This window comes from Chenopodium quinoa, unplaced genomic scaffold (genome assembly GCF_001683475.1).
Source record: "Chenopodium quinoa cultivar QQ74 unplaced genomic scaffold, ASM168347v1, whole genome shotgun sequence".
NCBI classification, from domain to species: Eukaryota; Viridiplantae; Streptophyta; class Magnoliopsida; order Caryophyllales; family Amaranthaceae; genus Chenopodium; species Chenopodium quinoa.
The window spans coordinates 2,282,333-2,297,745 of record NW_018744745.1 but is presented as its reverse complement, the minus strand read 5'-3'; the positions used below and the strand labels follow the sequence as shown (position 1 = coordinate 2,297,745).

Here is a 15,413-nt window from a genome sequence, read left to right as displayed (position 1 = left end):
TAATTACACCCACAACTTTGTAAATCAACAATATAATAAGAATATATATGTGTGTGTGTGTGTTTTTAAAAAAAAATAAGAAGAATCTACCCTTGTGATGCTTCAATGACCAACGCCCTCAATACAATCAAGCTTATATCCATTTGCTCAAGCTTTCCTATTCGTTTTCCCCTAGCTTCTTTCTCATCACTTTTGGGCTTTCAACTTTTTTTATTTTTTATTTTTTTTATTTTTTCTTCATAATTTTTTAAAATTAATATGAAAAGTAGAGAAAAGTACAAAAAAAAAATGTCAAATAAAAGTTATTAGCACTAAAATTAAGCGCGTGTATCATACGCATATCCTCCGGCGAGAAAATAGGGGTAAATATCGCAATTTGTTGACTTATATACTAATATGTCGCCACATGTTAATTTTTATACCAATATGTCGCCGGCAAGAACTTTTATACCAATCTGTCATAAGGGTGTTAACTTTTATACCAATATGGTCAATTACATTCTTGGCAAAAAACACAAAACAAAAAAAAATGTACATGATAATTCCTTAGTTCAATTCACAATCTAAACACAATCTTTTTTTTTTAATTAATGATTATTATTATTATGACTTGGCCGTTGTGGGGATTGTAAAAAGTTACATTTAGGGCATGTTCACATTTACTGAACTGAGCTGAACTGAACTAATTAGAGCTAAACTGAAATGAACTAAACTGATTGGAGTTGAACTGAACAGGCCCTTAGACCTGGTTTTGTTCAACTTTTTTTTATATGTATTTTTTTATCGTTAAATATCTTTAATAAAAATGAAAAAATTAGGAAAATTACATAGTAGTAAAATACACATTATTAGGAATCTAACAAGGCCTTTTTTTCATTTATTATCGTACACTTAAAATTAAAATTTGGTCAAATCTGACAATCAAATCAAATAAGATCAAACTAGATCAGATTAAATCAGATAAGCACAAATATGATGAACTAAACAAGCCTTTATATAAGAAATAGGATATACCCTTAGCCTTAGTAGATCACCTTAGAATATCCCCTATAACAATATTTTAATAATTCATCCGTACTATGCATCCCAACCACAATCAAGGGGTCTATTTGAATTTTTAGGCTTTGTGTTTTTGGCTATTATAGCATTTTTCTTCTTCAATTTTGTTCATATATATACCCTCGTTCAAATTTGATAGTTATGCTGACAATGTAATTAAAATTGAGAATGTGACAACCTAAGGCCAACAGTCTAAAGCTAGATCTTCAAATTACCTCCATAACTATACAATAGAGAAGCCAGGAGACCAAAAATTGCATAGTTTGATTGCAAGTTTTATTGCAACACGTACTGTGACAATCGACAATATACAAATTACTCTCTGTGTCCCTAAAAGATAGCTCACAGGGATATTATGTTTTTAAGATACGTAATTTCTCTCTACTTTTCTAGAAGCCTACATTACATGTCCATTCAATACTAAATCTTAAAGACTGGAATACCTTATAAACTGTTGCAATTGATGTCAAATACAAGTACATGTTAAACTACCATTAATTTTGTAGCTCAAACAAACTATACGCAAGCTTATTCAAGATTTCCAGTACGTAATTCATACAACAGCGACAATGCCATATTGCTAGGGAGGTTATTAATTCCTCAGCAATCTCATATATCAAATAACAATGAATCTATATACGCGACCAAGCTCTTGATACAAGCTGGTCACCAATGGGTTCAAACAGATTTGTTTTCCTACAATACAACTGGCTCACAGTTTCGAGCCAGAAGTAGCCATTTTGATGAGGTCTTTCCGCAGAATCTTCCCAGATGCGTTCTTGGGCACAGAATCTATGAAGGCCACCCTCCGGATTCTTTTGTAAGGAGCGACCTGCACCATGAAAAGTTAACTTAATTCATACAACTTTGAATGAACAAGCGGAAACACAAATTTGACATCGCGTGTCTCCTTATACATCCCAACTTGTGCTCTACTCTATGTTTCCCATCCAATTGCTTCAACAGATAAGTAAAAATTAGATCAAAGGACTAACCAAGCTAAAATATTAACTTTTTATAAGAGTCAAATAAGGGTTAGTAACTTCAGATAAGTTCATAAGCGTGGTTAAGTTTAAAAACGTCTAACAATTGTTTCATGCTCACCTGTTTTGCTACAAAATCCATGATTTCATTCTCAGATAAGTTACTACCAGCTTTCCTCACTACGTATGCCATTGGAAACTGACCAACATTCTTATCTGGGAACCTGTTGTGTAAAAAGGAGCGTTACTATATCAGGTATTTCAGAATGATTTACATACAGACAAATAAATGAAATCACAAAGAAGGATGTGTGTATGTTTAGAGTAATATCTTACGGAATAACAGCAGCATCTGCAATTTCTGGATGAGTAAGCAGCAATGCTTCTAATTCAGCAGGTGGAACCTAAATATCAAATACATCAATGAGAATTTTTCAGGGGCAGCAACTAAAGATATTATTTTCGCGTCTAAAATTCAGTATAATGTTAATCTTCTGTGAACATCCTATCAACCATATGGTGTTAAATTAAAACCAATCTTCATATTCAGACAGAAGATCAACAATTAGAGAAATATTAACCCAGGGTTAAGAGTCACTTTAAGATACCTCAATTACCCCTATGTCGAAAATCAGCAGTCATATTGTTGTTCGACCCTCCATAATTAAGGGATTCATTAGGATTTTACTAACATTACCTAGATAAATAAGATAGTAGTAGTTTTTTTTCAATCCTCTTTCCACCACTACATCAGGGTATCATGCCATGTTCGAAATTTAAGTCATATAAATTTAGTTTTGCAAATATGATGGCTTTATCAGGATGTGGCATACATGAGTAGCATGATTATTGATTCCAAATGGGCATTACAAAAACAATTTCGATAGACCTAGATAATAATGGATGCTCCTAGCTCATAGTTTCATGAGTTATGAGACTTATGACTAGAGAGTTTGCATATTCTATTTCGCTAAAATATTTGTGTAAGACCACCTTACCATCATAAGACCACTTTCCCCTATCTGAATTTCACTCTCTTCTTAACATAACCTACATACAAGGTATTCTTGTGATGGTAAGACGGTCTTTTTAAAAGAATTATACTAGATAAAAGAGAGTGAGGGTCTGTTCTCTTCCGTTGAAATTCAGTTCAGGTCAGTTCAGCTCAGTTCAATTCAGTTCAGTTCAGTTCAGATCTTAATTTACGTCTAATGATATTGCTAATGATATAAAGCCAAATTTCATTCTTTAAGTTTAATAATAATAATAATAATAACAATAAGTAATAAATAATAATAATAATAATAATCAATAAATAATAATAATAATAATAATAACAATAATAACAATAATAATTGAAATAATAATACTAATAATAATCAATAAATAATAATAATAATAATAATAATAACAATAATAATAATAATAATAATCAATAAATAATAATAATAATAATAATCAATAATTAATAATAATAATAATAATATGTACATTTGTATATACACATATGTATAGTAATAAATAATCAATAAATAATCAAAGATCACTAATCCGTAGTTAAAAATCACTAATTAATAAGTTCAGTTCAGTTCAACTCAGCTCAGCTCAGCTGAGTTCAGTCAATCGGAACAGGCCCTGAGTCTTGTAATGAAGTAGATGTTCCGTATTCATCAAGGCTCTCAAAGAGCCAAAAGCTCAAGATATCGATTTAGATTCATTATTCCATTGCAATTACTTGTTTACATTTTTTTTGATGTCTACTCCTGTTGGCCACATATATAGAAATGCAGGAGCTTTCTAAATTACCCAAGCTCCACTAGAATCCACTTCACATTTCATTAACATGGGAACTTATCCAAGTCTACTGTAGGACTACTTTTTTTTTTAGAAATATCGTGTTGTTACCTAAACAGAAAAAAGTTTAAATCATCCGTACACATGTAGGAGTTTTTAGTACCCAAAACATGATACTCAAGGTGAAATGCATTTCCCTTGTACAAAAGAGAACTTGATGGTCGATGGTACGTTGATACACATACCTGTATAATCTACTGTAAAACTTGTTTGATTACTTAAATAAAAATATATCACTATTTGCAGTTAATTAGAGATGAAAGTAGCCAAGTTAATGAGGAAATGAGCATACTAGATTACTAGTCAGCTTAGCATCCAGAACAGCAGATAACCTTGTTGATCAAATGAATGCACTAGTGTTTTTATAAGATACCGAGTATAACAGGAAGAAAGTTGTATAAGGTATGTTAGTCTGATGCATCAATAAGTAAATATTTCCAGGAAAGAAACATAATCAATCATCAAAGGAAGCACTATAAGAAGAGTTACTACTCCCCAACCCACACCCACCTAAAAAAGGGAAAAGAAAATACATATCCACTTCTTAAATTATAGATTTAACTCGGGATGGAATTAGTTGGGTTAAGAAGTACCTGATATCCCTTATACTTGATCAATTCCTTTAGTCTATCGACCACAAAGAGGAAGCCATCTTCATCAAAATAGCACACATCCCCTGATTTTAGCCAACCATCTGAAGTGAGAGTTGAAATAGTCGCCTCATGATTGTTAAAGTAGCCTGCAACAATAATGTAAGACTTTAGACAACATATCATCTGAAAATAAATTGTGCTTGGCAAGGAGAATGATCAGACTCATTAATTTCAGGTCATACTCAGGTCATGTTCTTCCAGTTCTGGTACATTTTGAGTATTTTCAGTCTTAAAACAGAATAACATAGTAAACAACTACACAACAGCATCATATTTATGGCTCCACTTATACATCTCAGCAACAGGTTCAAAGTAGAAGCAGTAAAATAAAAACTATAAAGCAGCATACAGGAGTCTTATTAGGGACCAAATCTAATATGCATACATGATGTTTTGACAATGTCAGAACTACAAGGTCCAAGTTCTAAGTAACAATTTATGATCTGATGCCTTGGATAAATATGTGAATATGGATGTTCGCCTTTTGGGCTTGAAGGTAGGTAATGATTAAAATTGCTGATTTAAATAAAGATGAAGGCATCCATAAAATTCATAAAGCAACATGTTAAAACTTACTAGTCTCCTGTTTTAAAAAGCCTTACTAGTTATAAATTTATCAAAAAACAATAATTGCTGATTTTAATTTCAACCAAGCCATCCATAAAACTCATAAAGCAAGATGATAAACTTCCTCCTTTTTCCTATTTTTGTAAAAAGTTACTGAGGGAAAACAATTTCAAAGCAAACAATGGCAACGAGCACTTAAGAATTGAAGTAAAAGAGCAAACAACCTTTCATAACAGTATGGCTGCGAAGCCAAAGTTCACCAGTCTGATTAACCCCCAAGGCTTTTCCACTCTCAGGGTCAACAATCTTTGCCTCCGTACTTGGTGAGAGCAACCCAGCTGTCCCATACCTCCGACTCTCCTCCAAACAGTCTGTTGTAGCCCCAATGCCTGTAGACTCCGTAAGCCCATAACCCTGCATGATCACAACATTTGGGAACTTCTCCAAGAATCCTTCGATCACTTCCTTTCCTAATGGGGCGCCTCCAGACAAAACATGCTTCAATGAACTCAGATCATAGTTCTTCTTGATATGATCCGCGTGATTTGCCATTGCTACCAGAATTGGTGGGACCAACGGAAAGTAACTGACCTTGTACTTTGATATTGCTAGGAGCAAATCATTCATTTCAAATTTGGGCAAGACAACAATGGTAGCTCCAGCTGCTAGTAATCCTGTGGCCAAGAGCCCAAGACATAAAACATCAACATTAGCTAAAACATTAATTCAGTGTAACTGTTTTAACTTCTAAGCATCAAACCAAAAGGTTATTAGGCACTGTTTAGTTCGCCTTATATTTGTTTATCTAAACTTATTTGATCTCATATGAATTTATTTGATCTGGTTTAGTCTCAATGTCAGATTTGACCAAACTTTGACCTTAAATATACAATAATCTATACAGAAAAAATATATCAAGTGGGGTTTTGTTATATTCGTAATAATGTGTATTTTATTAATATGTGATTTTTAGAATTTTTTTTCATTACGAAATCAAAAATATTATTAGCTATAAAAAAAATTGCATATAAAACGATGATCTGATATGAACTTGTTTTCTCTGATGTGATATGATCTAAACTTATTTTTTCTAAAATAAATAAAAATAAGGTGAGCTAAACAAGGCCTTACTTTCTTATTAAATTTTTTATTTTAATAACCGTTTTTTTTGAAATTCCTATTGAATTTGGAGTCTAAAAGTGAAAGATTAGTTAGTTACTACTACATGTCCCAAGCTCAAGTAAGGTTTCATACAAATTTACAATACCAATAAAAGTATTCTCCTGGATATCCTAACAAAATTTGGAAAAAGAAAAAAAAAATCACTCATTTCGATTTTGATACAATACAGCATGATGATTGGTGTCATTTCATAGATCATCCTCCATAGCACAAGGAGTCAATGTCCATATTCCGAATGTCTAACATTAGAAATTTGACATGTGATTTACTAGGACTAGCCAACTTCGGGCTCTTCTCAGTTTTTGATACTGGGAAAGGACATTAAAATAAAAAAGAAATCTCTATAAATATACCTTAGCTTGCAACTCATACATAAACAGTTCAAAGTTAAAACTCATTCCTTGATGCTTTTTCGAAATCAATTCACATACTGATATAGAATTCTGTAAGCTACTTCTATAAGATTAAATTAATGATATGAGGATATCCATTAATATTGCATCCACTAGTCACAACATAAAATCTAAAATTACGGCCTCATTGCTAAAATTTTTATTACTTTCTTTTTCTACTTTTTTACAAACCCGATGTAAATTCATCTTTCCAATATACTTTTATTTCTTTTTATCTAACTTTCTTAATACTCACAAAATCAACCCAAATGGATCGTTCTTTCGGGGACGGAGGGAGTAATGAATTACCATTAGCTTTGTGTAAGTGCGTAGATAAAATGAAGTGTAATTATAACGGATGATATAAAATGAATATATTATACACTTGGACCACATTTACCCACATTGACTTACTTTAACTACTCCCAAAAGTAAAGTATTTCCATTACTTTAAAAAAACAGAAAAACATAATAATGAATGAGTAATGAATTACCATTAGTTTTGTGTAAGTGTGTAGATAAAATGAAATAGACACTATAGGTCTGTTCTCCTCAGATTATTTTCACTTCATTTTTATTCAGTTTAATTTAATTCAATTCAGTTCAGCTTCTAATTTCTATCTCTCATAAAATATTCAATTTAATTCAGTTCATATCAGCTCATTTTAGTTAATGAGAACAGGTCCTATATTATAAGACGAAAGGAATAAAGTAATAATCACAACGTCAAGTAAAGTAAATCTAGAACTCGTAGTAAATAACTAAATAATATCCATTAAAACAGTAAAAAATAAAATAAAATATGAGGTTAGTAAAAATACCTGTAGCAAAGGCAACAAGGCCATAGATATGAAACATGGGAACAGTACATATAAATGTATTACCATTCCTCTGATCTTCATCATTTAATCTAAACCGTCCGATTATCGTCTGTACCATTGCGATCATATTCCGATGAGACGAAACTACCCCTTTACTCTCCCCAGTAGTTCCCGACGAATACAGCAACGCTGCGGCGTCGTTTTGGCAAACTCTCTCCTTCACTCTCACCTCTTTTCTCTCTCCTTTGACCATCTCCTCCAACGTCGTCAATATTTTCAAGTTCCCGAAACTACCCTTTTCACCGCCGAGTAGAATTACCGGGATGCCGGAGCCGGCGAGCTTGGGGGCGAGTTCAGGGGTAGTGAAGGCTAGGAACGGCTTCGAGTCCGCGATTTGTTTGGAAATCTCGCGCGTGGTGTTTAAAGGATTGGTGGTGGTGATCAACGCGCCGAGGGACATGACGGAGAGGCAGACGAGGGGGAAGGAGAGAGAGTTGGGAGAGAGAATGAGGATGACGTGGCCTTTGCGTACACCCCACGTGGAGGAGAGAGAAAAGGAGAGGGAATCAACAGTGGACCAGAGCTCGGAGTAGGACACGTGGCGTTCATTGGTGGCGTCGATGAAGGCGGTGGTGGTACAGTGGGGTCGGGAGGAGATGAAGGTGGTGATGTCTAAGGATGTGTTTGGTGGGAGTGGAATTGCTGGACGTTTGCTGTAAAAGGTGGAGTTGCTAATGCAAAACCCGCTTTTTTTGTCCATGTTTTTGTTATCTTGCGCCATGTTCGAGTCGAGTCGAGTCAGTTTTTGACAGTTCTAAATTCGTTTGTAAACTAAATAATTCTTTCTCGAGTTTTGATGTTTGATAGGGAGGGAGATTGAAGATATATTATATAGTATATACTACGAGTAGTAAAAGGGAGTTGCCAAAGTGGAGTGGAAGAAGAAAGTTGACTGTTCGAAAAAGATGGTAGTGGAAACTCAGGTGAAAGAAATTCTAGTGGAGACCAGAGAATTTTGGAGATGAATGCTACAAGACAAGCAACATGTGCATTATACCTCTTTTTTTTTTTTCTTTTTTTTTTTTAGGGGAACATGTGCACTATACCTAATTAACAAACATAATTCATAATTTTGAAAAAAAAAAAGGTTTAGTATTCTTTTTCTCTAACAATTTCCCCCAATTTCATCATCAGTTCCAATTATTAATGTTTAATAACATCAATTTCCAATTTGAAAATTTGATACTCTCTCCGTGTTTTTTCTACGTGATACACTTTTCATTTTCAGCCGTGTGTTTTAAGTGATACACTTCCATTTTAGGAAATATTTTATAATATAATAATGTAAACTGATCCCCACTCCCACATAAAAAATTATTTCACTCTCCTGCAGTGGTCCCCATGTAAATAATATTTTAATGCTACCGTTATTTTAGCTCTGATATTTTCGAACTCACCCTTATTTTCCCTCTCTTCATATCTTGAAGCTTGGACTCAAATCTGTATAACCCTTACTCCTCAATTCAATGCTAATTTCCTTCAATTGTTGTTGTAGTTCGGCCGTCAATTACTTTCCACACCTTTTCAAAACCCAGTAAAAATAGTTACAGAAAATTTGGGTTCATTTTGTTTGCTCGAATTTGGGGGTTTTAACAAGCAGTAAATCCAGATCTAACAGGGGCAATGCAGAGACCGGTGGTTATCTACGCTGTATATTAGTGAGTCGCTTTGAATTGACGAAGTGGTTGGTACGTAGCAACGATGAATTGTTGAGGTTTCTCTGTAAACCCCTATTTGATGCTTAAGACGAAACCCTAAACCGAGTTGGGGCTTTTTCAAGCAATTGGTGTAGTTCAAAGCTTCTGCATTGTTGGGTAAGTTGTGTAATTGGATTTGGTTCTAAGTCAATATCTATAAAATGGTAGAGAATTGAAATTAGAATTACGAGCAAATTAAAAAATAATTGACTTTTTACATGGTAATTATTGCTTGTAGGTTAATGGTATAATGGAATCGATGCAAGGTGGTTCATTGTCGGAAAGTGATGATGGTGAATTTATCCCAAACACCCCGTCGTTTTCTCCTCCTCGCGTATTTCTATGGAAAATCAATTAAGTAATTATCGGCTAATGCTCTGTTGTATGAAAATATTGGTTTTATGTGAATGAATAATGAAAATATGGCCTTCCTCAATGATGCATGATTACCTGTATTGTATTTCAATTTGGATATGCATGACTTCAAAATACATTGATCCTTATTAGGAATGTAAGTTGCATTGATGTGTTATTGTTGTTGTCACTTGCATGTGAATTGAAATGGTATCCTGATAGACATAATCACATTTATATAACTAAATATTTATCATTAATTTCCTACCATATTACAATCACTTTACATTACAATTTCCTACCATATTGTCTTTCTAAAGTAGTACCCAAATAGTTGTACATACATTAGTCAATTATACAAAAGCTTATCCACATTCAACTCTGATACGTGCATGCTAAATTCATCCATAATGCACCTCTTAAGATTCTTAACACTAAAGACCTACTAAATACATATTTCTACATTACAAAAAGCATCTGTAATGTTGGCTGAGTGTTGTATTTGGGCAGTGCTCCAAAACATTTATTGCTGCTCACCAAGTTCCTACTTCAGCAGCTTGGAACCCATCTAGTATTTCCTGAACAAGTTCTGTGGGTGGGGATAAAACAGTAGGTAATATGCCTTGTCTGGCTAAGCTTTCCTTAGCTATGTGTTGTAAAATGTAGTCATTGCCCCCCTTAGCTTTCATAATTTCAATCATGACTAGTTGCAGGCTCAAAAATACCTTGTTCCCCCTAATCGAAGAGAATTCATTGTATGCATTTTGCACATTCCGTATCAGCACTTGATAATTTTTAGGGGTTGTTTGATCCTTGAGACACTGAATAGCATTAAAAAAAGCCTAAATCGATCTAAAACATTTAGGTCTGGACTGTTAGGTGGTTGAAACACTAACCTTATGTCTTTGTTGCTTGGCTGAACTGCTTCCAACCATTCTGCATCATCAGTTTTTATATGTGGTGTTGCGTTATCTTGCTGAATGAATATTGGTCCTTGGTGACTTGCTGGCCATTTCTCTAAAATTGCTGGTAAAACCCTCCTGATCAGCATCATTCTGTATGCTGCTTTGGTGACTGAAAGTATGGGTTTTAACTCAGGGTTCCCGCTGGTCTGTTTTTGCTTTTTTTTTTCTTTGTCGGCACTGACAGGCTCAAGTCGTATCACCTAATCAAAAGTAATTCCTAAAACCACTAACTTAGGGAAGTAGGGTCGAATCCACAGGGTAACTGGTCTTTCTATTCCTAATTAATTCAAGCAGTCTAAATTATAGAGTAACTAAAATATTATAATCAAAGGAAACTAAACTACGAAGATTTAGAGTAAGGAGAAAACAATGAATAAAAGACCTAGGGCATAGGTTCACCAATAAATAATATTCCAGGGTAAAACATAATAATCAATTATCAATGCATAAATTAATCAGATCATAAAGGGCTTTCGCTACATATTACAATCACACAATTAATTTACCGGTATTAAATCTCATCTCTCGAATCTCGAATTAACCATTTATAAATTAACCTGCCTATTGAAACTAGACCTAAACATCAGTTCTCATCTCTTGAATCTCGAATCAATATTGTAAAACTCATGCATAAAATATCAGACCTAATCTAGTCATAGAGCATTAAATCAATCAATAGGAAATTAATCTTAGCATTAATAATCAACAACAATAAATTACCCCTTCATATTATTTATGAATCCCCACAAACCCTAGAAAGGAAACTACTCACACATAATTAAATCTAAACTAATCAAAGTAATAAAACAAGACATGATCAAAAGAATAAAATAAATAAATAACTGAAATTAAAGTAGAAGAAATCGTTACCAAAGTAATCTCGAATTAAGAGTAGAGTTAAGAACAAAGTATATGAGAGAGAGAAACTAATCTAAAAGCTAAGTAGAGAGAGAAAATCAAAGAGAAGAATTAAGAAAGAGTAAAAAAGATGCTAAACTCGCTTAATGGAAAAGTATTTATATTAAGCAAGAATCCTAAATTAAAACAAACTTAAACGACGCTAATCGACTCCTAATAATAACACGCGCTCGATCTGGCACGCCTTTTTTCTCATCAGGTATGTTTCTCGCGCCCGGCCGGGCGCGAGTTCGGGCGCCGACTTTACTTCCCCCGCCCGGCCGGGCGCGCCTTCGGGTGGTAGCTCCTTTGGCCGGGCGGCACTCTTGGGCCACTATTTGGACTTCGATTGGGCTCCAACTCTTCGGGCCAATCCAGATTTCCTCTTCAGGTCCTGAATACTCGGTCCAAATGCCCCGGTATCACATATACCGAACCCTTAATCACCGGTTCGATGGCTATAACCGGTCCTAGGCTATAGAAACTGGTCGTGCTTCTCCAATGCTCGTAGTTGCTCCATAATATCTCGGGAAAATGCTCCAAAAGTGCAAATCCCTACAAAAGTCAATCAAATCTACGAAAACACTAGAAAACACCAATTAGTAATAAAAGTAGCTCTAAAGAGCCAAAAACACTACTAATTATAACTAAGGAACAGGAGTAAAATACTATATAAAATAGACATATCAGGCACCCACTTGATAAATGGGAATACTCCCAGTTTGCCATCAAAAACACAAACCCCTCAGAATTGAACCATGGTCGTGCAACTACAGCATGGAACATGACTTTGCTAATGAATCTTTTACTTTTACAAGTCCTGTAAGGCCTTTTCTCGCACGGTGTCAAGTAAAACTTGTGCTTGCCCTTTGTCATGTAAAACCCCTTCTCATCGATGTAAATGGTGTTGAACATGTCTTCAAACATCGGATTTTCATCGAAACTACTTTCTGCAATTGCCTGCATGCACCAGTTCAGCCTTTGTGTTTTGTTTTGCTCAGTAAGTGATGGCTTTATGGCGTTGTTGTGTGGTTTAAGCTTGCCTTCCTTTATCAGTCTTCTGATCGTGGTTGTGGACACATTTAAGGCTGCATCACAACCTTTGATATACCCCCCTTTTCAGATACAGAACTGCCCGTATCATTTCTACAGTCACTCTAATTTTTTTCCTCCCACACTTGAACTTCTTCGATTGGACATTCATGGACTCTCCTGCCTGCATGTTTTTCTTTGTAAGTGCCCAAATTCATTATACTATGGATCTTGAGCAACAATATATGGCTACAACCTCCTTCATAAGCCCACGAAAAACGTTCCCAGATTCTGCTCGACTGAGTAACCATTCTGCAATCTTTGTTCAATTCTTAGAGGTCAATTTTTTTTTTAATACAGACAAATTATGGATGATTGTTAAATGAAAAATTGAACACTAATCTACCCTCCCCCCCACCCCCCCCCATCCTCGGTTTTTTTTCAAGTGATTTCTTCTTAGCTTTTCACTGTTTCTAATTTTTTTTCCCTCTATTTTTTCAGGTATGTGGTGGAAAAACAAGACTTCATTGAACGTTGTGGTATTTATAGCATGGAGCTGAGTAGTTGAAGTATTAGGAGGGAAATGAAAAAATTTTGAAGTTGTAAATTTCAAGTTCAAAAATTGCTGAAAACGTTAAAGGGAAATGAAATTTTTAGATTTTGAATTTTAAGTGTACTGTATGTGTAAAATGTTGGTGCCAAATAAGAAGCGCCACTTTTCCTTTCCCTCCAAACTGCTTCTATTATGACTAACAATCCCCACCCCACCAAAAAGATGGTCCCCACTTGCAATAGTCATGAATAAAATAATTCATCCACTATCTTTTCTTTTCATTATTTAATTACTCAGTCCCACCATCCTAATATTTAATTGAAGTCAAATAAAGTGTCATAAGCTACGTGTCGGTCAAAGTGTATCTGTAGGGAATAATTTCAAGCTTTAATCTCACTAACTTGAACCCCACTGTGATCATACACTAAAGTACAGTGGCGTCCAAAAGGGAAGAAGATAGAGCAAAAGAGTCGCCAACAAGTTTTTTAAGAAACTTTGTAAACCATTCATAGGATGAAGGTTACACCCCTTACGATCCAAGAGATCGTCAACTCCATAAGGTCTAGAACCAAATAAGGGTTCGGGGATGAAGGTACAAATCCCACCTAAAAGAGATTGAACCTGCCCTAATAATAGGCCTCTACTTTATTTTGATCGTATTCATGTGCGCTTTCTAATTAACATGCAATCAATAGATTAACCCTAAATCTGTTTATCTAAGTTGGTTGAATATTAATGCACAAATAAATCTATTATTGGCGATCACTTGAATTATAATCATAATTAACCCTAACAAGATTATTAAATATCTTATTAAGCGTGATTACAAGTACCAAATTCTCTTTAAACATGCATAAAAGGTGTGATCAAGCAATAAAAATAATATCAAGCAATATAATAAGTAATCAATATCATGAATAATAATAATAATCATATCATAATAATAATAATCATAATAGTCATAATAATCATAATCATCATAAATAAAATAATCATCATCAAAATAATAATAAATTATAACAATTATAATCATAATCATGTTCATGTTAATATTAAAGCATAATAAAAATAGCAAGATCCTAGGCATGATACTAACAAGATTAATAACAAACCCTAGCATGTCACTAAGCAATAAAAATCAAGTCTTTAACCCTAACATGATACTAACAATCATAAATATTAGGAAGAGAATAAAAGGCATCATAACAATCATATTTAAATATTAAAATTACCCTAGACATGATACTAGGAATATCATAATAACAATATAAACATGATTTCTACATCATAATATCAATTAAAACCATTAAAGCACTTACTTTGATGCCTCGTACCTCTTTCTAATTACAAAATACACACGTTAATAATTTCAAGGAAAATAATAAACAAAACAATTAAATTAAATAATTGAAAGAGAGATTTGAGACCAAACCCTCAGAAATTAAAACCTTTCACGTCTAGAGCGAAGACAACTTCGAATATGGCTAGGTGTATCTAAGTCTTGCGAATGCGGAATTTTGTATATGAAAACAAAGTAAGAATTAAGAGAAAGAGAGAAAGAGAATAATCAAGAAAATCTTGATGAGAGTTGGTGAATGATTAAGAGAATTAATGATTGCGAATGAAAACTGATTGTAGGTGAATGAAAACGGAGTTTTTAATACGTTATTTATAGAGAAAATCAGCCAAAAAGATAAAATAAACAAAATAGAGTCTGACGCACAAAAAAAACAGATCTAGCGCAAGCCCAGGATAATTGGCGCCAGACACCAACACTAGCGCCAGACGCCAATGGCTAGCGCCAAGCGCCAGGCCTGGTTCCAGGCGCCAATGCCTGGAGTCAGGCGCCAAGCCTGGTTTTAACGCGTTTTCGAAAATCAGATAAGTTTGTCGTACTGGAGGATAAAATCATATAATTTCCTCGAAAATACTACTTGATTTTGATTAAAACTTTGAAAAGTCAAAAAGTCAATTTATCAATGCTAATTGAATTAGGAATGAAAAGAACCTTCTAGAAGATTATAGAAGACTAAAACCATTCCTAATTGCATTAGGAATTATATATCATATTAGGCCTTCCCCTAGATCATTGGGCCGCACATAAAGCTCAAACCGGGCCCAGTTTGGTAAATTGGCCATAACCTCCTCAATATTCATCGGAATTGGGCTTATAATATATCGTTGGAAAGTTCTTATCAAGCCCCGTCCAACTACACTATTATTGGACCCATATCATGGACCAACCAAACTGGATTGGCTGTTTTCTTAAAATAAGTTTTCAAAAATAGAGAGAAGAGAAAAGAAATTAAAAAAATGTCCGCAACACTAGACTTTCCACACTTTC

At 34.1% G+C, this 15,413-nt stretch overlaps 1 protein-coding gene and 1 long non-coding RNA gene across 2 annotated transcripts; one reads left to right on the top strand and one right to left on the bottom strand.

Moving 5' to 3' along the window:
* Positions 1 to 1,472: 1,472 nt before the first annotated feature.
* On the bottom strand, positions 1,473 to 8,486 carry LOC110703662 (4-coumarate--CoA ligase-like 5). The gene is made up of 6 exons (XM_021881457.1): positions 7,512 to 8,486; positions 5,341 to 5,790; positions 4,490 to 4,635; positions 2,379 to 2,446; positions 2,164 to 2,266; positions 1,473 to 1,891 (listed from the first exon to the last, which is right to left on the bottom strand). Exons 1-6 carry the CDS (start codon positions 8,290 to 8,292, stop codon positions 1,772 to 1,774), a joined length of 1,668 nt encoding a protein of 555 aa, XP_021737149.1. The 5' UTR covers positions 8,293 to 8,486; the 3' UTR covers positions 1,473 to 1,771.
* A 45-nt stretch (positions 8,487 to 8,531) lies between these two features.
* Positions 8,532 to 9,734, top strand: LOC110703663. The gene is made up of 2 exons (XR_002507733.1): positions 8,532 to 9,385; positions 9,507 to 9,734. It is a non-coding gene; the product is annotated as an uncharacterized LOC110703663 (long non-coding RNA).
* Positions 9,735 to 15,413: the final 5,679 nt, after the last annotated feature.

Coding starts and splice junctions, on each gene's coding strand:
- LOC110703662 (XM_021881457.1), bottom strand. CDS start 8,292: ATGGCGCAAGATAACAAAAACATGGACAAAAAAAGCGGGTTTTGCATT. Junction 4,636..5,340: donor CAGCCATACTGTTATGAAAG/GTTGTTTGCTCT, acceptor TTATTGTTGCAG/GCTACTTTAACAATCATGAG. Junction 2,447..4,489: donor TCAAGTATAAGGGATATCAG/GTACTTCTTAAC, acceptor TTTGATATTTAG/GTTCCACCTGCTGAATTAGA.